The 23,028-nt window shown below is 38.7% G+C and overlaps 1 protein-coding gene across 3 annotated transcripts in view; it reads left to right on the forward strand.

Annotated features, from left to right (window-relative positions):
- Positions 1-23,028, forward strand: part of Slc25a21 (solute carrier family 25 member 21) — a 480,209-nt gene that overhangs the window by 258,996 nt on the left and 198,185 nt on the right. For all 3 annotated transcript variants that reach the window (XM_038337579.1, XM_038337578.1, XM_038337580.1), the window contains exon 2: positions 18,348-18,396. In XM_038337579.1, coding sequence (XP_038193507.1) covers positions 18,368-18,396 — 29 coding nt within the window. In that variant the 5' untranslated portion in view covers positions 18,348-18,367. The remainder of the gene's footprint in view (positions 1-18,347; positions 18,397-23,028) is intronic.

The following is a 23,028-nucleotide window of genomic DNA, read 5'->3' on the forward strand; positions in this document are numbered from 1 at the left end:
GTTCCTGGACCTACTTCAGGAGGCTCACAAATGCCCATACCTCCAGTTCCTAGTGGTCTGACACCCTCTCCTGGCCTCTCCTGGTACCAGGCATTCACATGGTACATACACATACAGGGAGTCACACATACACACAAAATAAAAGTAAATAAATCTTTAAAAACCCTGTATCTGTATACCATTTTCTAGACATAGTGATTAAAGTTATTCTCACTGCTCACTTCCTCAGCAATGTAGTCACTATCTTGGTTGTTAACGTGACACACCTGTGAAGAAAGACCCCTGCCTGAGGAATTGGCTCCATCAGATTTGCCTGTGGGTATACCTATGGGCATTTTATTGATTGCTACATGATGGGTTGCCTAGCTCACTGTGAGCAGTTCCACCCCTGGGCAGGTGATCCCGGGTCATAGGTCGTGAGCAGAAGCAGAGGGGGAAAGCCAGTGGGCAGCATTGCCCACCGTCTCTGCTTCAGTTCCTACCTTGAGCTCCTGTCCGGGCTTCTCCGGATAATGGGCCTGTTAGCCAGATAAACCCTTTCCTCCACAGCTTGCTTTTGGTCAGGGTTTATCACAGCAACTGAACACCATCTAGGCCAGGAAAGCCATAAATGACATGGCTTCGCAAGAGAAGACAGGCGATGTTGAGTTCTCATGGATAACAGTGTGACTAAAATTGATCACATGATAAAAAACAATGGTGGCGAGTTTGGCACAGCACTTTCTGTGATGATGACCTCCAGACATCTCTGGGACAGTGGTAGGAGGCTCCTGTTTTTATTCTCATTCAGAGGAACAAATTGAAACTTGGTGAACATTTATTGGAGAAATTGTCAAAAGTTATTAACTTCTCTTGCCAGCCTGGTCTACAGAGTGAGTTCCAGAATAGGCGGGTCTACATAGGGAAAAAATTCAGTGAGGATTCTAAAAGTACACCGTCTAATTTATCTTATTTACATATTTTATGAATTAACATGTTTTAAACTCTGTTTATACACATGAAGCTCTGGTAATTTAGATTGACTTGAAATACGGTGTTTTATTGCCTTTATTCCGTAAGACAGTGGGTTTATCTTCTGACCTAACTTAACTGCTACTTGGAGGGTTTGTCAGTCTTTACCTCATACTTGTTTCTATTTATTCAATTTTTTTCTTCTACTCCTTTGGGTCATTTCAACTTTTTGCAGAGCAAAGTGACTGATGTTCTTATAACGCATGGAAGATCCATTTCTAAATCATCTCTATCACTGTCCTGTTCTTATCGTTTTCCTATTTCCTTCCTCCCTGCTCAGTGCTCCTGTGTCTTACAATCTCCGTTGGATTTTCATCTTATGACCTCATGTCTTGGATTTTTTTCCATGAGGCACTGTTTGCACACAGATGTTCTATAATGTATAGCATATATTGGCTGGAGAATGGAAATTTAACTTCTGTAAAGTGGTTTGGGATACACTTTTAAGCAAAATGCTATACCAAATTGCACTGTGGATTGTAACATGCAGCCGGTTACCTGTGCCTGCCCTCCAGAAATCAGTTTCCAGTTTAATAGTTGCAATGCCCCATTGCATTGGCTCCCAGAATTATTCTGCAAGCCTTTGGCAGGGTTTGTGTGCTCCCGGTCTCTGCACATTGTTCCTGATATGGTATTTTAAGAATTATAAGTGTAGGTGAGCTGGCCTTATTCGTAAGTAAGCATGTATCTTCTTACGAAGTACATGTGAATTTAAAAGTTGAATAATTTGCTTTCCTTTCCAGTTTGCTAACCTCACAGGAACACAGAATAACCAAACTATTGACTAGAGTCCCAGCACGAAAGTGATTTTTAAGAAATAGTGCAACATTACTGCCCAATACCTTTTCCTTGGATTGTTAGCAGTGTAGAGAGTCAGTTAATTAGGGTGAAATCTTACATAGTCTATGAAGGTGAAGAATAGCATATAAATAACAGAAACATAATCTCTTGAATTTTCAGATTTGTAAAAGTAAGTGTTATAAGGACTTTAGGGCGCTAAACTTCTCTATTGTCATCTATCCAGAGACACAGTGTGACCAGAGGTCTTCCAATCAGATGTTCCCTTCCAATGGGCTGGCCATTGTGAATGGCCAGAGAGTCGCGGGACTAAAGTGAGCCATTTAGAGTTCTTCAGGAGCATTTTCTGTTGGAGCCAGAAGAATACATGCCCCCTTGCCTCTCGTCTCTTAGAGAAGACAGGATGGGGACTGGATGTTCTCCTCTGCTAGGTGGGAAGCTCTGTTTCAGACAGACAGAACTGTGTAGCAAGCTGAGGCAGGCAGGTGACAGAGGTACTGAGGTACTGAGGAAGTCTTCAAGGCAGGCATCCTTGCCTTTTTCGTCACTTCAATTATAAATCAGCAGACTCCTCTTTTGTATTTTAACTAACTCGTGTACAATTTTGTCTCAAACACTAAGAGCCTTGACAGAGGATTTTTGCTGGAATTGACTACCTGAGTGATCAGGAAAGCAATGTTTGTCAGACAAGCTCTTTCCAGTTCTCAGTAGAAAAGCACTCTGTGCTCATTCTGGGAAATGTCATTTGAAAATGGGTAGCACTTTTCAGAGTCTCTTTCAAGTTGCGTGGACCAAATATTGAATAAATTAAGCTGCAACCAAAGAAACAAGATTTTTTGTTTTCTGATAATGTCCTTTTAGACTCATTGTTGGCTTTGATTATGTTATTGCACAATCTGAATCACAGATTCTTCACAGACAGTTTTAATATTCTGCCTTCAACTACATTCTTGAGCTCTCAAGCCTGTTCCAAGGACGGAGTGGTTACAGGTGTGGCTAGAGCAAACCCTTGCATCCTTCTAGCCCCGGACGTGTGGACACACTCCTGTTTCTTTGGAGGCAGGAAGGGTGGCCTTCTCTGTACTCAAATGATGAGTTGAAATTAGCACAGTGCTGTTATGTTTACATTCAAGAAAATGTGAAAATTCATTATATATGCAAATTATTTATAACTTGTCTTAATTTAATTAATTTTTAAGATGTGTTTTGAGATGTTTGTTCCAGAGTTTTACATTTTTTTGTGATAAACCTGTGCATATTTGTCATGTATAGTATGATATTTTGAAGTATGCATTCATACTTGGATTCACTAAGTCTGGTTATTGGGTGTTTGTATTCCCACTCAATGTTTTCACGTTCACACTCTCCATCTACCCTCTTGGTACTTTTCAAGAGTTCAGTACATCTTTAACTATAGTCATTAAACCATGAAATTCAACTCTCACAGCACTTGTCTGTTTCACTTAGTCCTGTCTTCCAGTTTCATCCATATCACCAAATGTGGAGAGATTCTTAATAGCTGCATATTATTGTTATGGGTAGCCTCACTCTGAACAATGATATCTTGATCAACAATGCAAACTGGTCTTGATGTCATAGTGCAAAGCAAGGATTACATGTTTGTGGTTGTACTTGGGATGGGGGAAACCATTGCAACAAACACTGTCCATTGTATAAAAGTATATTGTGTACAAATATGTATAGTATGCAATATTTAGTAACGATAGCTTATGTTATTGATTTACAGAATTACATTATTGTACTTTTGCCAGTATTTTAGGCCCACACTGAAAGAAAGGGGTTTGCTTTTGCTTTTGTTTTTTTGTTTGTTTTGTAAAAACAGTCACATTATGCTGCCTTCTTGACTCAAACCAGGGTCATCTGGAAAGAGGGAATCTCAACTGAAAAAATGACCTTGGTCGCTTTATAGGCAAGTCTATGATGCATTTTCTTGCTATGCATTTGATCTAGAAGAACCCAGATCACTGCGGGATGTGCCATTTGTGGGCAGGTGGTCCTGGGCTGTCTAAAGAAAGCAAACTGAACAAGCCATGAGCAGCAGTCCTTCACAACCACTGCTTCAGCTCCTGCTCTAGGTTCCTGCCTTGAGTTCTGCCCTCACTTCCCTTCATGATGGACTACATGCTGCTAGAAGAAAACCCTTTCCTTCTGAAGGTGCTTTTTGTCACAATATTTATTATGATAGAAATAACACTAGAACAAGATCCTTCATTCATTCAACCAATGCTGGATGATGTTGATACCTTGGTTATTCCTTTTCCTTTTTTATTAATTTTTTTCATTTATTTTATATTTCAACCCAACCACAGTTCCCCTTCCCTCTGGTCCTCACCTTCCCTGTGCCTCTCCTATACATTCCTCCTCCGTTTCTTTCAAAAAGGGCAGGTCTCCCATGTGTGCCAATAAAGCATGGCATATCAAGTTGCAGTAGGGCTAGTTGTCTATTTCATTTCCTTTGGATATGTACTCAGTAGTTGGAGTGCTGGAACATTTGAAGGCATTTTTTTAGTTTCTTGAAAAATATTCATACTCTTTTCCATAATGTTTGCAACAATTCAGATTTGCGCATTTGTACAAGGTTTTCCTCTTCCTCACATCCTTACCTACTCTTGCCATCCTTGTGTGTGAAAATTCTGTGATACAGGTGGCCAACAGCCATGTGAAGGTACTAGCTGACCTGATAAAGTTCAACTGTTATATCAGAGGAGTGCAGCAACGTAGTAGCTTAAAGAACAAATGTTTATCGCCCTTTCATATGAAGTCCTTATGGCAGTGGTAAGCTCTGTTTTCCAGGTCATTCGGGGACGCTGTCTCCTTCCGGGATTTTACCAGTCCTCATGAATACTGCCACACTGATGTTCCTGTCATTGGGAAGAGGAAACTGAGTGTGGAAGACACTTAGAGCCTTGGGTTCCATCTCTCACATTCTGTGGCTAAGACTTCGGTTACGTGACAACATACAAAAAAATGCCAGCAAACACATGGCGAAATTGTTTTCAGTTAGATATTCCTATAGTTTCCTTCATGATTTCATATGTTGTTAACATATACTTTAGTGTGTAGAAGTTAATCATTACAGTGTAAAGAAGCACATATGTTAGAGTCACGGCAGAAGTATTGATCTTCACATTTCGCTCTTCTGGTAGTTAAATACGGTCACTGGGAGAATACAGAATTGTAATCTCCTAGGAAGTTACCAGCAGATGAAATCTCTTATTAGCTATCAATGTACTGTTTATAAACTTCATAACACTCTTGGGAATACTATTTACACATCCGTGTCTTCACACTCCTTGTTACCCTCCGGAATCCCAGAGCAGATTGATGGAGTTTTAATCTTCATCTATCAAGAGAGTATTTTAGTGTAGACATGTTATAAAATGCTTGATTGAAATTTGGGATGTCTTAGAAAATGTAATCAAATAAAATGTAATTAATTTAAATAGATTTTATAGTTTTTATCCTACCTTCCTTCAGAATAGAGTATAACTCTTTCAAAGAGGTCGTATTTTGATTCTTAGTAAAATAAACTATTTGGAATTCTGCATTTGCTCATCTAATTGCTTTATTCTGTATTTTGTATTTACTTCATTTCTCTATGTCTATAATAACATTTTTTTCAGGCATTCACATTTTCAGGTCATTATAGAATTTTAGTTAAATGGATTTGAAGGACTCTTGAAGATCTAGTCCAATCCAAGAAGAATATCTCCTGAGCCCAGTTCAGGGGGTGGTGATTCACTTTTCATCTATGTGGCTATTTTCCACATAGCAGTTACTGTTCAAAGTTTATTCTGTCAACATTTTTATTAAAATCATGAATGAGTCCAACATAGGACATATAAATTTTGAAAGCCAAGAGAGCATTACTGTATAATAATAAAAGCATTATATGCAAGCCATATTAACAATAACTCCAGCTCTTTCCACCTCTCCCTCCCACTACCTAGATGTCAATTTCTCTCTAATGTCTTGTTCTCATGCCCACTTTCAGCTTAAATTCAGTGGTCAGCCATTTAAAACATTGCCCAGAAAGCATTTATTCTTTTGCCCTTTCTCTTCTTTGCATCCTTTTGGCAAAGGATGTTTCAATTTTACTCTGCTTGTGTCTATACGCATTTGACTAAACTTTTCTGGTGAACTGAAACTAATTGCAGATATTTGGACCCTGGTGGTCAGGTGATAATGTCCCCTTCATCACTCCCATGAACAGCTATTTTATACACTCTGCCCGAATTCTTATCCTCACTCATAATTGATGACTTTCTTCCTAGTTCCTCAATAAGAGAAGCAAGTAGAACCAACTTCTAGATGAATCATGTGCAGAGTAGAAACTCAAAATATACTAAAAAAAAACCCTCTTAGACACAGACTTTCTCCATAACCTTCTAGGTCATCAATGGCATTTCCTGTACAGTAGCAAAGAAACATCCCACCCTGCTTGTTAGACTGAGGGCACAGATGAAAGTATTTCCTAATAAGCTAGGAATTGAGAAATTAAGTAAGAATCAAGCACTGATTTCTCTTTAGACAATATTTTTTATCAGTGGCACTGTAGTCAATGTTATTGCAGCTAATAATTGTGTTATAAAATGTCTCCCTATTGTACTGTCTTTAGTCTTCTAATTTAATATCCAGATAATGCTATTCAGTTGGCAGTTGCATGAATGATAGTTTCATCTTTATGAGTTGGTTATAGAAGTTAGTTGGAATAGAAGTTAGCTAAATTAATCGATATAGTATGACTATTAATACTGTATAATTGGACACACTTAGGTGGGAAGAAGTCCCAAAAACAGTACCAGCTTTCTCTTTTCTCTCCCCCACAAGTCAGGCCTTGATAGGAATGTGGTTTTTAAAATAACCTGGAATAACTTAGTAAGTCAAGCATCATGGGAACGTGGCATGGAGGCGGGTTTGAAATAACAGCTCAAAAGTAAGTTGTGTAGCTATGGCTCCAGGCCATTCCGCAAATATAAAGTTAAGAGCTAACACCTAAAGATAAGTGTGATCAATGAAATGGAGGAAATCTCGGCTCAGCGCTGGGGAAAGGGTATGGGAATAAATGTTTCAAAACCAGAAATCATTGTTATATAAAGGCAAAAATGACCACAAAGTCATGCTACTTGAGATGAAGGAAAATCATTACACCTGGAGCCTGCTTTCTCTTTAATGGCAATCAGTATCAGTTGCTGTGGGATATTTGTACACCATGTGAAAATTGTGTGTAATTGTCACTATAAAAAGCTGAACAGTCGACAGCTAGGCAGGAGGTATAGGCGGTACTTCTGGGCAGAGAAAAAAGGGAGGAGGAGATAAAAGAGGAGCATAGGAGAAGCCAGGAGACATGGAGAAAAAGCAGGAGGTGCAAGGTGGAAGAGAGGTAACGCCATGTGATAGAATGTAGATTAATGTAAATGGATTAATTTAAGTTACAAGCACTAGTTATCAACAAGTCTAAGCTTTCATAATTAATAAGAAGCTTTCATGTCATTATTTGGGAGCTGACCGGTGGGACAGATAAAGACTCATTACAATCAGTGACTTACAGAAAGTGCTAACTGCCAGAGACCTACAAACTGAATTATCTTAGCAAGATTCTGCAACCAGCAGTTGGCTTTCTATTCCTGTAAGGGTCTCACACTTTAGCAAGGAAAGGAAATTATTTATTTGAAAAAGGGAAGACTTGCTGTCTATCATTGTGTTTTTATGTGATCAAAATACCAGAAGCATCTGCACAATGGAGTAGCAAAGAAATTGTAGGTGTGGTTAGCGGACTGCAGGGTTGAATCTTCATAAGAAACTAATGTTTTACATAAAACCATAATAGTTTTAGTAAATTATGGTAAAGAGAGAGTATAAATTTCAGATAGACCTTTTTGGCACCTCTGAGAACCTGTGCAAGCCATGAATGATAAAAAAAAAAAAATGATAGGAAATTTAGAAAAAAGCAACTGTCTCTCCCTGTGTAATCCTTTTAAAACTATGTGGACACAGGCAAATGAATGCCTTAATTTGTAGCACACATTATATGCCCATTTCTTTAAAAATGTATAAAATTTGTGCAAAAGTACAAATACTTCCCTGGTGCCAGTTTCAAGCTCCCTGCATGGGAGAAAGGAGGCGCTGGCTTAACGGCTTCAGCAACAATACAAGGTCTCCCTGTAGGTCTTCTCTTCTCAAACTGAGGGTTCCTAGAAATACACTTGTTTTTCTGGTTGAAAGAAGAGCAGAAAAGTCCCCAGAACTGTGCCAGCCTCATGTGGTCCTGACTGTAGACCTGATGCTCACTCTGTGAGTGGCCCTCTCCTCCCTGCCCATAGTCCCAAAGCCTCTTTTAACCACGTGTCTGGATTTTGATGAACTTTGTCAACTTGAACATAAAAAGTAAGACACGAACTTTTTCTGAATTTACACATATTTATTACATAGGCCATATATGACGTGATTAAAGATTTTACATGTGTTTATTTTATAATATGTAAAACAAGCAGCTTCCCTACTTTCTAGTATTAACTTCTCTTTAAAGACTATTTTTTTGTCCACTTCTGGAAAGATGTTTTGCTATCTTCCAGATAATCCACAGCTTGTTTTTTTTTTCCCCTTTCATTGCTGACTGTAACGTGTAAAGCTTTTAGGCTTGCACAAAGGAATAACACACCTGGCAATGGATCCTGTGTCTAATTGCACACAGAACATCTTTGAAGTGTTACACAGAGTTACATTTTGGGGGAGGGGAGCAAGGGGGAAGGAAGTGCAGATAACTTCTGCTAAAATATCAGCCAGTCATTTTAAACACATTGCGTTGAGCTGAAATTGAGCACAATATAATCAGCATAAAGACGAGGTTAGTAAGAGACATTGTCATTAGTTTAACACTTTTCGATCTGCTTTTATCTTTAAAATGAGATTGGGGGGGGGGGGAAGCATCACTTACTTATAAAGTGTTCTTCATTCCTTCCATGCTCTCCTAATTCCTAGAAGTTAATGTGTTCATATGTCTCTAACTCTGAAATACGTCTCCATGCATTCTTACAGCAGGGAGACTAAGCTGTCATAGTACAGAGTGCGCAATATGGCAGCTATTGCATTCCCTGCAAACGTACTGACAGCAACTGCTTGGTGTTAGTTTTAAAAAAAAAAAGACGCCGGGCGGTGGTGGCGCACGCCTTTAATCCCAGCACTCGGGAGGCAGAGGCAGGCGGATCTCTGTGAGTTCGAGACCAGCCTGGTCTACAAGAGCTAGTTCCAGGACAGGCTCCAAAAAAGCTACAGAGAAACCCTGTCTCGAAAAACCAAAAAATAAAACGACAAGTTCCTAGAAAACCTATATGAAAGCCTTCGCTTCACAGTTTTCAAGGCGAGATGTGGTTTGTCCAAACATATCAAACATACGACTCTCAATAAAATCTTTCAGAGCTGCCAAATGCATTGCCTTGCTGGCTAGTTCAGTGTGCGGGATGTGCTGTTATTGTACCACAGCTCTCCAGCACCTTAGCTGTTCCTGGGGAGAGCATAATATATTTGATTTCCCTTTATGAGACTCACATGGCTTATAATCCAGTAGGGCTACCACATTTTCTGGGCAGGCTATCAAATAGGATGCGGTAATGATTTGCTTGACTAGTGGAGTAGATGAAAAAAATACTAGTTCTGCCTGGAGCTGTTCTATTTTTGAATTTGCACAGCATGAAGCCATTCCTCCACAATTCTCTTTAGAAGTTAAAATTGTTTAATTCTTCAAGATTTAAAAATGTGACACAAAATCAGTTAGATAAATGATTAAGATTGTATGACCATCAGAAAACAAAAGTGAGGTCTTGAATTCACTTTTAAAATACTAAAGAAGGGACTCTTCTAGATATTTTTGGCATGATAGAAAGCATAGGTTTACCATGGACTTGGTATCCAGGGTCCCCTGACTGCCCGATCTCTGCACTGCTCCACAGTTCACACAGCTAGTGAGACATTTTCGGTTTCAGGAAGTGTTAGCTACCAAGGCTTTTTTGGCAATAATTCATTTTACTTAAAAAATGCACGAATTCAGCATCTGTTAGCAACAATTTTTCTGTAAGATCACATACCTCCCAAACTGATCCATACATTCTGTCCTATCCCTACTAATGGTACATTATAGATAAACAGAAAAAGAGCCTAAAATTTATCTGGAACTATAAAAGACCCCAGATAACCAAGGAAATCTGAAATAAAAAGAATGAAGTTAGAAGCAAATTATTACCCATGATGCTAACCTTGGTGTGCTTGACCACATCTGGAATCGATGAAAACATGAGCTACTGGGCATGCCTGGTAGGGATTTTCTTCATCAGATCATTTGAAACAGAAAGACCCACTCTGAATCTCAGCCATGCCTTCTGGTGACAGCCCAGATAAAAGGACATGGAAGGAATCTTTGTTATCCTCAATCTTCCTGGCAAGTGCATCTCTCCTGTTGCCATGGCATTCCTTTGCCAACATAAGAGCCACAGAAGGCTTCTGACATAGCCTGAAGATCAACAGCTTCCAGGAAACCTCTGATCCTTCAGCACTGTATGGGGGACTGCTGAGGCAGCCCCCCTTATAGACAAAGTACCTATGGGAGTCTCAGCCTCTCCAGCGTGAGACAACCATTGTTAGACCTACTGGACTGCAGCTTATAAGCCAATCTAATGAATCTCATTCATGTAAGCTGTATATGGATATACATCACACACACACACACACACACACACACTCGTCTCATTCAGTTTTGTTCCCTTAGAGAACCCTGACAAATACACTCACTTCAAATGCTATTCTGAACCTGAGGTAACTAAAACACTAATGTATAAGCATAAAAGCAGACCAGTGGAATAGACCTAAGAACCCAGAAATAAACCCCTACACTAATAAGGAGGGTGCCAAGAGCACACATACATGTACGCATCTCTCCTGTACATAGTGTTTGGACAACTAAATAGCCACACACAGAAGAATGAGATCAGATCCCTATTTCATCATATACAAAGGAAAGAAAAAAATCAACAGAACTAAAGATTAAACTATGATGTATAAGGACCTATAATTATAAAAATCACCAAAATAAAACCGTCACTCTGATCTAGGCAAACAATTCTTAGACAAAGCTCAAAAGCATTTTTAAGAAAAACGAAAATTGATAGATAACAAAATATGTAAATAGGAGCCTGATGAATCACAAAGTTTCTATGAAACAGGGGAATAGATAGTGATTGATAAAATAGCTTGTATACTGGAAAAAGAGTATTTGAAACCCTACATTTAACAAGGGAATAACATACAAAAAAATTGAAGGAACTAAACTTAATGGCAATCAAGCAAATACCCTACTTAGAAAATGGTCAAAATGCCTGAGCAAAAATTTCTTAAATGAAAATAAACAAGATTATGAAAATATGTTTAACATCATTCATCACTGGAGAAGTTAAATCACAACCACAATAGGATGTTGTTATCTCCCCGAAGTTAGAATGGTCACTATAAGAAGGAAAAGCAGCCAATACTCCAAGTAAACTCCTTATCAGGCTAATTACTGCCATTATGGAAAACAATAAAGATGGTCCTCAGAATGCTAAAAATAGAATTACCAAAACATCGTAAAATTACACATCCAAGTGTGTATCTCAATCAATTGAAATCCATTGTCCTAAGAGACATTTGTACACCCATGTTCAGTTCAGTATTATTCACAGTGTCCCAGATATGGAGCAGAACAAGCGCATAAATGAGTTAAGAAAATATATGGTATACATACTCACAATATCTGTCAATTTAGTAACACACTTGCTTGTTGACCCCTTCCTCCTGTGGCCAGACTGTAAAGGGAGGAGTTAAAATGAGTCATCTGCTCTGTGGTGCATACATTTAAAATTTCCTAGAATGCAACAGCAGTCTGTTCCTCTCCGGAGAGTGATGACCTGAATATGGCTTTCTACTTCTAGCTCTGAGGAAAAACCATATCATTGATACATAAGATATCTAACTGTAGTTCTTGGAAAAATGAGTAAAAACAGTAAGAATTTCTTGGTGATACACACACACATACACACACACACACATACACACACATACACACACACACCCTTTCACAGAACATCCCAAATGCAAAGAATATACATACCACAGAGTAGTTAAAATTGTTAAAGCTTTGTTTATATTTTCTATTATTAGGTTTACAACTGCTATAATATACATCTTTGACAAGAGTCAACAATTTGAAGTAAAGAAGCCATAGAAGACTGCAATTGATGCAGAACCTAGAATTGTTTATAAGTAGCAACATCGATCACTGACACATGACTGTATGCATGTTGTCTTCCTCAATATGTCACTTCTGAGTTGACCTTTGAAGATCGCCCTTGTTTCTGTATCAGCCTGGGCTTTAGCACCACGTAGACTATGTTTTACGCACACAGCTCTTAACAGTCACTTGTCAGTTTACTGGACACTGATTGTCCTGTTTCCTACTTACATTTAAATAGCAACTGAGCATCTGGATATGTGATCTCAATTGTAATTCTCTATTCAGGTACTTCCTGTACTTAATACCATTTTACAACAATTTCCTCATCTTATCTGCTTATTTGTATGACGCTCAAGCTAGTGAAATAAATACATAAAAAAGAGCTGCCAGTTCCATTTATCTTGAAGATTGACAAACATAATGACATATGCCCAGACCCCAATCAGTATTAATTTATTTATTCAACAAATATTTATTGAGCTTACTGAGTGCCTGCTATTGTACAAAGTAATGGGGATGGAGATAAAAAAAAAAAAAAGACAGATGTATCTTCTACCTGCAGGTAGCCATCAGCAAGAATGCAGATGACAGCAATGTCATACAGGTTCATAATACTGTTGCAGGCTTATCAAGAGTCTCCTGTGTCAGACAGAAGTAGACCTACCGCATCTCATCTTCATTTTAAAGAAAATAGCTTTTTGCTCTAAAACAAACAAGGAGGTATAAAATGAGGACTCCAAAAATGTCAGGAAGAACTTTTGTGTTTGTGTTTTCCTTTACTGTAGGATTCTACACCTCCAAATCACCTGTACAAGATGGCTGCCTTTGCCCCATGTGTGTATTCTACAGGAGGAATGAAGGACCAGAGAAGAGCAATGGGAGGTCTGCCTTCAAGACATCTGTCCCAGATGTTGCTCAAAACCACTTTTATTTATATCTTGTTGGCCTAACCTTAGTCACATGGTGATGCCTAGCAGCACGGGAAACTGGGAAATGCCTCATTCATACATTCATTTATTCTGAGTGACCTAGAAGAGGAAATGAATGCCAGGAAATAAGAAGCTTTGTCCTCAGGATATCTGAGGAAACTTTTACTCAAATTGAGAGCTGAATGTAAGCGGCCTCTCAAAGTTTATGTGTTCTTAAAGGAAGAAATTATTCTGCATTTAAAAAGAGTGAAAGTCCTGAACATAGAGATTATCATTGTGTGACTGTTGTGTTAGTAAAGAGAAAAGGCTTAGTTAGGTTATAAGAAAGGGGAGTATAGCAAACGTTCACTGAGGGGCTGTGGCTGAACGGGCCAGAAGATTCCCAGAAAAGATGAAGACCGAAAGAAACATTTACAGCAGGATGTTAACCCTTTCCCAGTAACAGTGGCTCAGATGAAAGCCAATAATTGAGCAAATTCAAAGAAGGCAACGTTGATCATAGGAATACAAGTTACAGATTCAGGGGTGTGGTGGCTGATCTTGCTTTCCAATTGGACACACCTGGAAAGAGAGCACTGCAACTGAAAAATGTACCTGTAGGTATAACCAGGAGGGTGTTTTCCTCGCTGTCGATTGATGGAGAGGAGCTCAGCATAGGATAGGTAGGTACCCCTCATAGGCAGGTGGTCCTGGACTGTAAAAGGTAGCTGAGAAACTAACTGGAGCAAGCCAATAAGCAGCATTTCTCCACAGTCTCTGCTTCAGTTCCTACATTCAGTTTCCTGCCTCAAGTTCCTGCCTTGGCTTCCTTCAATGATGGACTTTAACCTAAAAGCTAAATAAACACTTTCTTCTCCAAAGTTGCTTCCAGTCAGTGTACTATCAGAGCAACAGAAAGCTAACTAGGACAAAGGGTTAACCTATGTCTTTGAGGACACACTGGAATGCCATTTAAATCATAGAGAAGTAGTCATATCCATTAAGGTGTCGTGGGTCTGCCCGAATATTGAAAGCAGTTAGAATAAACTAATTTTACAATGTGGATTTGCATTGGTCCTCGGTTTTTGTGTCTAGGCTACAAAAAGCATTATTATTGCCTCCTGACATCTAATAGCCAGTCCTGTTTTCTTGTTGTGACAAATATTTTTTGGAATTCTTGTGTACAGTTACACTTAGAAATGAATATATTTATCTTTATCTAGGTTCTTTTCCTTCCTTTCTTATTTTAAGAAAGATTCTCTAGCACTATGTTGCACTAGGTAGAACTATGTTGTACTATGTTTCACTATGTGGCACTATGTTGCACTATGTAACACCATGTAGCACTATGTAGTACATGTTGTTCTATGTAGTGCTATGTAGCTCTGTGTATCGCTATGCAACAGTATGTTGCACTCACTCTGTTAGCCCTGCCTGGCCTAGAAATCTCTACACTAAGCTTGCCTCGAACTCACTGAGATCCACCTACCTCTGCTTCCTGAATGCTGGGATTAAAGAGGTGTGCCTTCAAGCCCAATTGCTTCTTAATTTTTAGTTGGATATTCAAATAATTGAAAACTTTGTTGAAATCAGCACAATTTGAAGACATTTTATTCCTAAAGTGACTGTGGTTCTAGTGTCAAGACAAATACTAAATATAAATTTTAAAACCACTAGAGAAGGCATCTGCTGAGAAAGGACTGGTCCCAATGTCTTACTTGAGCTTGTGTGGATGCTTCCGCATTCTTCATTCAGATGCTGTGCTGCTCAAGCTTTCCCCAGGGAGAGTTTCTGGACTTGGTTGGCAGTGAAGTTTTTATATTAGTGGAGAGAAGAAACAGTTTGACTTTGTATTCAACTGTGACTGCTGTGTCTAATAAATGTCAGACTGATGAGAAGAAAACAAATTTTTCTTGAGATCAACATGTTTTTAATTGGCTATTAGGATAGATTCAATGGAACCTGTCATTTGAGTTAACCTATCTTATATTAAAATTTCAGTTTTTAAGAGGAATCATTAAAACCTGTGTTTACTAGCTTCCTCATTAGTTTGTGACTTTATACTAAGTAATATAATTATCAAGAAGTCTGTGGCAGAATTCACTACTCTGAGATCATTTCACATCATCTTATTATGTTTTTATGGTAACCCTCATACCCTCATAATTCCTAGCTACCTGGTGAAGGAAAGGCAGCATGCCTCCTGCTCTAGGGAGCCTAGATTAACTGTGAATTCTGTTAACAGTTATACAGTCTCCATATCATTTCTAATGTGCACTTTCTCTAATTAAAATATATGTTGTTACTAATTTGAAGTCTATCATCACTTGTTTTGATTAAGTATAAAAATAATAACCAAACTGATATTATGGACCAACTATGTTACAATTGGCAATTTATGTCACATTTTTTTCTGTTGTCCAAGTCACAAACTGGTAGGTAGTTTCTTGATTCCTATGAGCTATAATATTTCCCAAAGACTTTACAAAATACCTTGTCAAAATACCTTACGAGACTAGAAAGGGAGAGCTGGTTTTTCCTTCCAGTTTTAAGAAGGGATGCAGGTGATCTTGCTGAGCTCATGGTGGTAGGAGAATGAGCAGCTGATCACACTGCATCCACAGACTGAAGGAGAAAAGTAAACGCTGATGCTCAGCTCACATTCTCCTTTTTGTGCAATCCTGGATCCCAGCCTACGGAACAGTGATGTCCATATTAGAAATGAGTTTTCCCTCCGTAGTCTGACCTTTCAGAAAACACTTTCACAGACACAACCAGACCCATGTTTCTATGGTAATTCTAAATCCAGTAAACTGACATTGAGATTAACCACCTCAGCTACCTAGAGGTAGAACACTGTGATGTCTATGCTTTGATGACAACTGACAGCCAAAGGGAAAATTGGGTGGGCATCAGTGCTCCTTGCTGGCCTATGAATAAATGTGATTGGTAACAGCAAGATTAAAAGTGCACGTGGTTGCCGGGCGGTGGTGGCGCACGCCTTTAATCCCAGCACTCGGGAGGCAGAGGCAGGCGGATCTCTGTGAGTTCAAGGCCAGCCTGGTCTACAAGAGCTAGGTCCAGGACAGGCTCTAAAAAAGCTGCAGAGAAACCCTGTCTCGAAAAACCAAAAAAAAAAGAAAAAGAAAAAAAGAAAAAAAAAGTGCACATGGTTACATCAAACAGCACATGGCCTTGGGTTACTATCACTCCTCTTAAAAATCTGTAGGCATGTCTTCAGTGAACATGGAATACATTGGAGACAACATAACAGGCACATCCAACAGGGTAGTTTTAAAAGTCTGATTACTGCCTCCTCATAGCCTAGAGGATGAAGAACAAAGGCCTAGAAATGATCCTGACCATAATCTACACACTTCAACCTCATCTCTTGCCAACTTCATATCACCTTCAACTCTATGCTGTCTTAAGTCTTAAGTAATTTTACCTTCTTCTCCGTGTGTGTGTGTGTGTGTGTGTGTGTGTGTGTGTGTGAATAGTAGCTATCCTCTATTCCTCATGCCCATGCGCCCATGCTAGCTTTTACCTCAAGTATCTTTTCCACACTTGACTCAAACCCAGGTCATGTTGGGAGCCTTTCCATGATAAGCTTCTGTCACCTCAGTGCCACACCTCCTTAAGTGTCTGTTCTCTTTGCTGGGCTCTATCCTCAATGCTGGACACACATGGGGCAACCAATATGAAATTGCTGGATAAATACATGGAAGTTTGATGAAAACTGCAGATTACAAAATAGCTTAACTACAAAATTATAAGATACGGGCTGCAGGAAAGTAGAACAATTTTGCAAATAAGAAAATGGTTTTACATTCATGTAAACTGATTTTCCCAGTTCTGCTATTAATTCTAATTAGTGGTTGGGGTTGTTGGTTCTTTTAGTAAACTTTTTGAGTGATATGCCATATGGTGCTGTTTTGAATTTAGCATTTTTTCTTTTCCTCTAATGTCAAGAGAGTGAGAGAAGAATTGTGCACTTGCTGTGGTAAGCAATCCCGAGTGTTTTCTTCATAGAACCTCACTTTACTGATGACTGTAGTCGTGCTTGGTAACATTGTTGGTTGTGTTTTTGTTTGTTTTGGTTTTTGATTTTTTTAGACAAAGTTTATATAACCACACTGCCTATCCTAGAACTCACTTTGTAGACCAGGCTGGCCTTGAACTCAAAGAGATCCATTGCCTCTGCCTGCTGAGTGCTGGGATTAAAGGTGTGCACAACCACCCAGTTAACTATGCTCTCTTAAAGGTTGAGTTTCTAGAGTCGGTTTTATTTATGAGATTATGACTTTATCTTAATTAACAAACCTTAAATTTGAACTATAAATTGTATGGATGTATACATACCTGTGTGAGTTGAATTCAGGAACAAGAGAACCCAGAGTTTTAAATCTCGAATTTATCCCAGACTATTTAATCCTTCCATTTATAGGAAACATATAACCTCAAGGATAAATGACTGTTCCGTAGAGGAACCAGGAAAACAATTCTGGTTACCTCACGCTTCCAAATAATTGTGAATTTTCAAGAAAGGATAGTTGTGTGGGAAAATTGCTAGATGCACCCGTAGTTTTCTGTCTAATTCAACTTTATTAACAAAAATAAAGGCTTGCCCCAGAGGTCTCATTACTGTGCCTTGCCACCCTGATGCCCTTGCTTTCTGTTCTTTCTCTTCTTTGGTAAGCCATGATTTGTTAAAAGCCTATGATTGTAACCATTAGCCACTAGGAGAAGACATAGCTTCTTATAGATGAAACTGCAGGGAAAAATTAATAAATAAAAAAGCTTTCTCTTCTAAGAAAACTGCTAGATTGTGAATGGTCAGCACAAGGCAGTGGTAGCAGGGTTTAGCCATGCCAGTGGAAGAACTTAAACTCCTCCCTTCTCTCCCTTCTACTTACCCTGCTCTGAAGCTGGGTTGGGATACAGACGTTCTGTTTAATTAGTTATAATTTAATCTGACTGTGTTATTTTTTCTCCTCACCTGCCTACCAGGGTTAGAAGAGAATACTCGGTCACATCTTTCTCTCACTGAAATAAAATTATTGGGTAGTTGGCTACTTCTACCACTAGCTGTTCTGTTAAAACTTCTAAATTCTTTATTATTATTATTATTATTATTATTATTATTATTATTATTATTATTTATTGAAAACAGATTCTTCTCCCATACAATTCATCTCAAGCAGTTTTCTCTTCCCCCTTCTAGTGCCCTGCCACCACCTCCCTCCCAGATCCACTCCCCTTCCATCTAAATTCTTTATTTTAATTGTAAATTTGGGGAATCAATAGGTATCCATGAATTCATTGCCATTTTCTTTATCATCTTTCAGGTCTTATAGAAATTTGCCTGATGCACCCTCTCGACGTGGTGAAAACCAGGTAAGGTTGGTTCTGCATGAACAAGTTTTATTGACCTTGGCTGATGTCCAAGTTAAGATCTGTCAGAACACTAAATGCTAGAACTTGTCCCAGGCCGGTAGCTTCTCCCTATAATGGCATTTAAATTTGCTTTTCAAAGAAAGTACCATTTGACATATAAAATGTGAACAGTGAGAAGCATCTTAGGAGGAAGGCCGTCTGAAGGTAGGTATTGTTTACCACTGTCACACAGCAAGTGGAAGGTATGATTTGTGGTGTACTGGTACATGAGGTAAATTTATCAAATTGGTGTAAAAACTAAACATTATGTAGTGAATTATGACAGATAATTTGGCATGGCACATAACAGATTGCTATCTTGTAGTCCAAATTTTTATTTCAGGTGAGCTTTTTAAATGACGGTTAAAGAATTTATTCCTGTAACACTTTGCCAATGCAAATGCCTCCTTTCCATGAAGATACTTCTGTTTATAAGGAAAGAGAACACCTAGAACAATGTGTCAAATCCATCCATCAAGAATGAAAGCGAAGTAAAACAGCAAAGCCAAAGAGTAATAAGGCTGTGAGGTGTGATGTGATCACTGTAGAGCATTGGGGGAGGTGGGTCTTTTCTTTAAAATGTTTTCTTTCTATTTTTTGAGCTCATAATATAATTTTATCATTTTCCCCTTCACTTCCCCGCTCCAAACTCCCCTATGCACTCCTCTATCGTGGTAACTTTCAAATTCATGGACTTTTTCTTCAATTGTGTGTGTGTGTGTGTGTGTGTGTGTGTGTGTTTTCCTGAATGCATAAATACAACTTTCTTGAACTGTATAATGTTTCTTGTGTATATGTTTTTAGAATGACCATTTGGTATTGGATAGCCAACTGGTAAGCTCTTCTTCCCTGGGAAAAATTAGAGCACATTTTAAAAAGTTTAATCTATGGTTAAATTATTCATTTTTTGAAATTAGAAGTTTTTAGTGTATAGTGAATATTTGCATATACTTGCATTATATAAAACTTAAGAACACCAGCTTATGTTGGAGCCTATTAGCAAGTGTTGCAATACTAATTCTGTAATTGAACAAATCATTGATCCCTCGGTCAGAAACTACTTTTAATGAGTGTGGCCATTTTATTTATTTTACCTAAAGGTAAAATTCAAATTTTCTTAACTTTTAATGTGTGTGTATGTGTGCGTGTGCATGTGTGTGTATCATGTGCATGCTATGACTCACTTGTGGAATTTGGAGGACAATTTATGGGATTGGGTTCTCTTTCCTCTATGTGAGATCCAAGAATCAAAGTCAGGTCATTGCCTTAGTGGCAGGTACCCTCCCCCACTGAGCCATCTTGCCAGTCCCTGAAGAATTACTGGGTAGGTGATGAAAGCCAAGGAAAATAATTTTTACATTCAAATGACATCACATTTATAGTTGAACAATAAGATGTGACTGTGACTGAACCCCAAAGCTGGCATAGTAAAATACTAAAGCCTAACCAAAAGACATTTATTTCTTACAGTCTTGGAAGCTAAAAAGCTCAAAATCAAGGTTGGGATTCACTCAGTTCTTACTGCAAGTCCTCTTGGACTGCAGACATGGTATTCCTACTCAGAGAAGCACTGTAGTGTCTTAGTTTTCTTGTAAAGTAAATAATACCAGCAAGGTGGATGCAACACTTACGACTCCATGTGAACCTATCACCTCTCATTGTGTGCTTTCAAAAACTACCACATATGAATTAGAGCAGAACACAAATGTTCAACAGCTCCAAATCATTAAAATAAATCAAAAGAAGAAAATCACATTTTTTTTAACTCAAATGATAGACATTGACCTCTAGACCATTTCCTTAAGAGTTCCAGGAAGAGAAGGAAAATTCTACTGACCTTGGATTGTCCTGACAGTCTATGTAAAGCCAGAATATTACTTGTTAGTCTTACTGAGTAATGCATTTTCTTTTTATAAAGTATGATTTTTTTAATGTTTGAAAAAGTTTAGAGGAAAATTTTTGAAGAATTTAAATAAAGCATGATGCTAAAATTAGAATCACTCAGTTATCCCCACAGTCCTTGTTCATCTTCTTAATAAGTGTGCATTTAGTATCTAGCATGCAGGTTCCAGGCTAACCATGCTTTCATGAATCTCCCAATCTGAGGCCCTGTGAAGAATCTCATCAAGACCAACTTTAAAAGCCATCTCATTTCCTTAGACCGGATTTAAATTTTGTATTGCTTGAAATACATATATACAAGTAACTATACACATATACATATATAAGTATATATAAGTATATATGTATATGTGTAAATATACAAATAACCTTATACATTCTTTGCTATATATCAACACTTCCATGAAATAGCATTCATTAATTGGGATTGGGCACATACTTGTTGTGAAATATTACTTTTACTATGTAAAGGTGTACTACATTTGTTTATGCTGCAGAATATTACTTTAACTATGTAAAGGTGTGTTGCTTTTGTTTATGCTTAATTTGTTTAATTATGTAAAGATGTGTTACTGTTTGACCTTGCCTGCCTAAGGCACCAGATAGGTCTAATAAAAAGCTGAATGGCCAATAATGAGGCAGTAGAGGATAGGCAGGGCTGGTAGGCAGAGAGAATAAGTAGAAGGAGGAATCTAGACTCAAGGAAGAGAAGAAAAAATGAGGAGGAAAAAGAGGGAGATGTCTGGGGCCAGTCAGTGGCCACCAGACAGACAGATACAGAAGAAGCAGGAAAAGTAGGACATACAGAATAAAAGAAAGGTAAAAAGTCTCAAGCCAAAACGTAGAAGAAAAGAAACAGCCCTGCCTATCCTCTACTGCCTCATTTTCCTCAAATTCCATATGATTCTTATCCTTAAAGGATAAGAAGGATAGACAGACAGACAGGTGGGGTGTGGTGGGGGGACCGTCACTTCCAATGAAAATGGTGACTGGATTATATAGCTGCACATGGATTCACATCCAGGTTTGCTAGCAACTTCCAGAGACTGGGAGAGAAGAATAGTTGAGACTTGGAAAAGTATTCATTGTCTTAATTTGTCAGTTTTAAATATTATTCATGGTACTCTCACCCTTCACCCTCCTTGATAAAGATCTACCGCATTAGTGTCCCTGATTGTCCGTTTCATTGTGTGGCAATGCAGTTGTTTACTGCCGAACCAAGAAAACCAAGAAATACTCGACGACCTGTTTTCCTGCACTTAATTTGCTTTGTCTTTTCATTCTTCAGTATTCTATGTGTTGTTGCTAATTGTCGTTTCTTCCAAGAGGCTTCTGGAAGTTTCTTTATTGTTTTCTACAAATGTCATGATTTTGTTTGTTAAAAGTGAGCATATTTATAATCATCCAGCATTTTCTTAGGCAGTGCTTCTAATTTATCTTTTACCCAAGGTTGTGCACAGCAGACAAGGAAGAAGGGTCACACAGGTGTCATGTTTCTAGCATGGGACCACTTTCCCATCTAGACCTGTCCTACTTCAGTCTTCAGGCAGTAAGCCACAAGGTGCTCAGTGAGGTGAGCAAGGAGACATATATACACTTCCAAGAAAAACTCATTTTTTTCCAGTCACATTTAATACCATCTGTCGTTTCTGATTTTCCAAAGTGCTCTCAAGGCCCTTTGCTGGTGTCTCCCTGCTCAGGTACCTTGGGTGTGGCCTTCTCTGTTCTGCTAATACCTCCTCCATCTATTTCCCCCATTCATTTCTGTTGTACAAAAATGTGTTCCTCAGCTATAGCTATTTCCGGCTCTATCTTATTTGTCCTTAAGGGTTTGCACTCATTTATAATTCTTCTACTAATGACATTAGTCAGAGCCCAACCAGAGGAATACGCCCACTCTGAGCATCCAAAACAAAGGGGTTTTAATGCAAGGAATTAGTTACTCAGATTCTAGACCTGTGTAGGATCCAGTAGGATCTGTGAGGCAACCCAGAGATTAGCAGTAGAGCCACAACCCCAGATTGGCTAGACAAAGGGAGGAGGTGGCACAATCACCCTGGTCATCAAGATGGAAATTACAACTGTGGCTGACCTGTCTAGTGGAGATGGAGCCTCAGAAGAGAAATAGCCACCAATAGATCCTCTGTGCGAGGCAAACAGGAGTGGAGCTGGAGGCAGGGGGAGGGGTGGGGCTGGACCTTTGGTTTCTTTCTTCTTACACCTTTATTCCCCAGCTGCCACTGCACCTTCTTGTTGACTCATGGTGTACTGGGAGTACAGAAGTTTTGCAGGGATAAGTTCTTCCGTATTTGAATAGGAACAAGACAAAAAATAAGAAATAGATCTGAACAAATAGAACCAGAATATGCCTGTCACTTTAGTACGCTTTCTTTTATTCACAAGTGTTCTTCATACAATATATTTCCACTACAACTCCTCCAAGGAGTTCCCGCCCCCTCCCCATTCAACTTCATTCTCTCTCTCTTTCTCTCTTTCTATCTCTCTTTCTCTTCCTCCCTCCCTCCCTCCCTCCCTCCCTCCCTCTCTCTCTCTCTCTCTCTCTCTCTCTCTCTCTCTCTCTCTCTCTCTCTCTCTCTCTCTCTCTCTCTGTCTCCCCCTCTAGTAAGGAAATGAAACAAATAATCAAAATTACCAAAACAAAACCTACACACAAAAACACGAAGTCTGTTT

The sequence above is a fragment of the Arvicola amphibius genome, chromosome 7, assembly GCF_903992535.2.
Source record: "Arvicola amphibius chromosome 7, mArvAmp1.2, whole genome shotgun sequence".
NCBI classification, from domain to species: Eukaryota; Metazoa; Chordata; class Mammalia; order Rodentia; family Cricetidae; genus Arvicola; species Arvicola amphibius.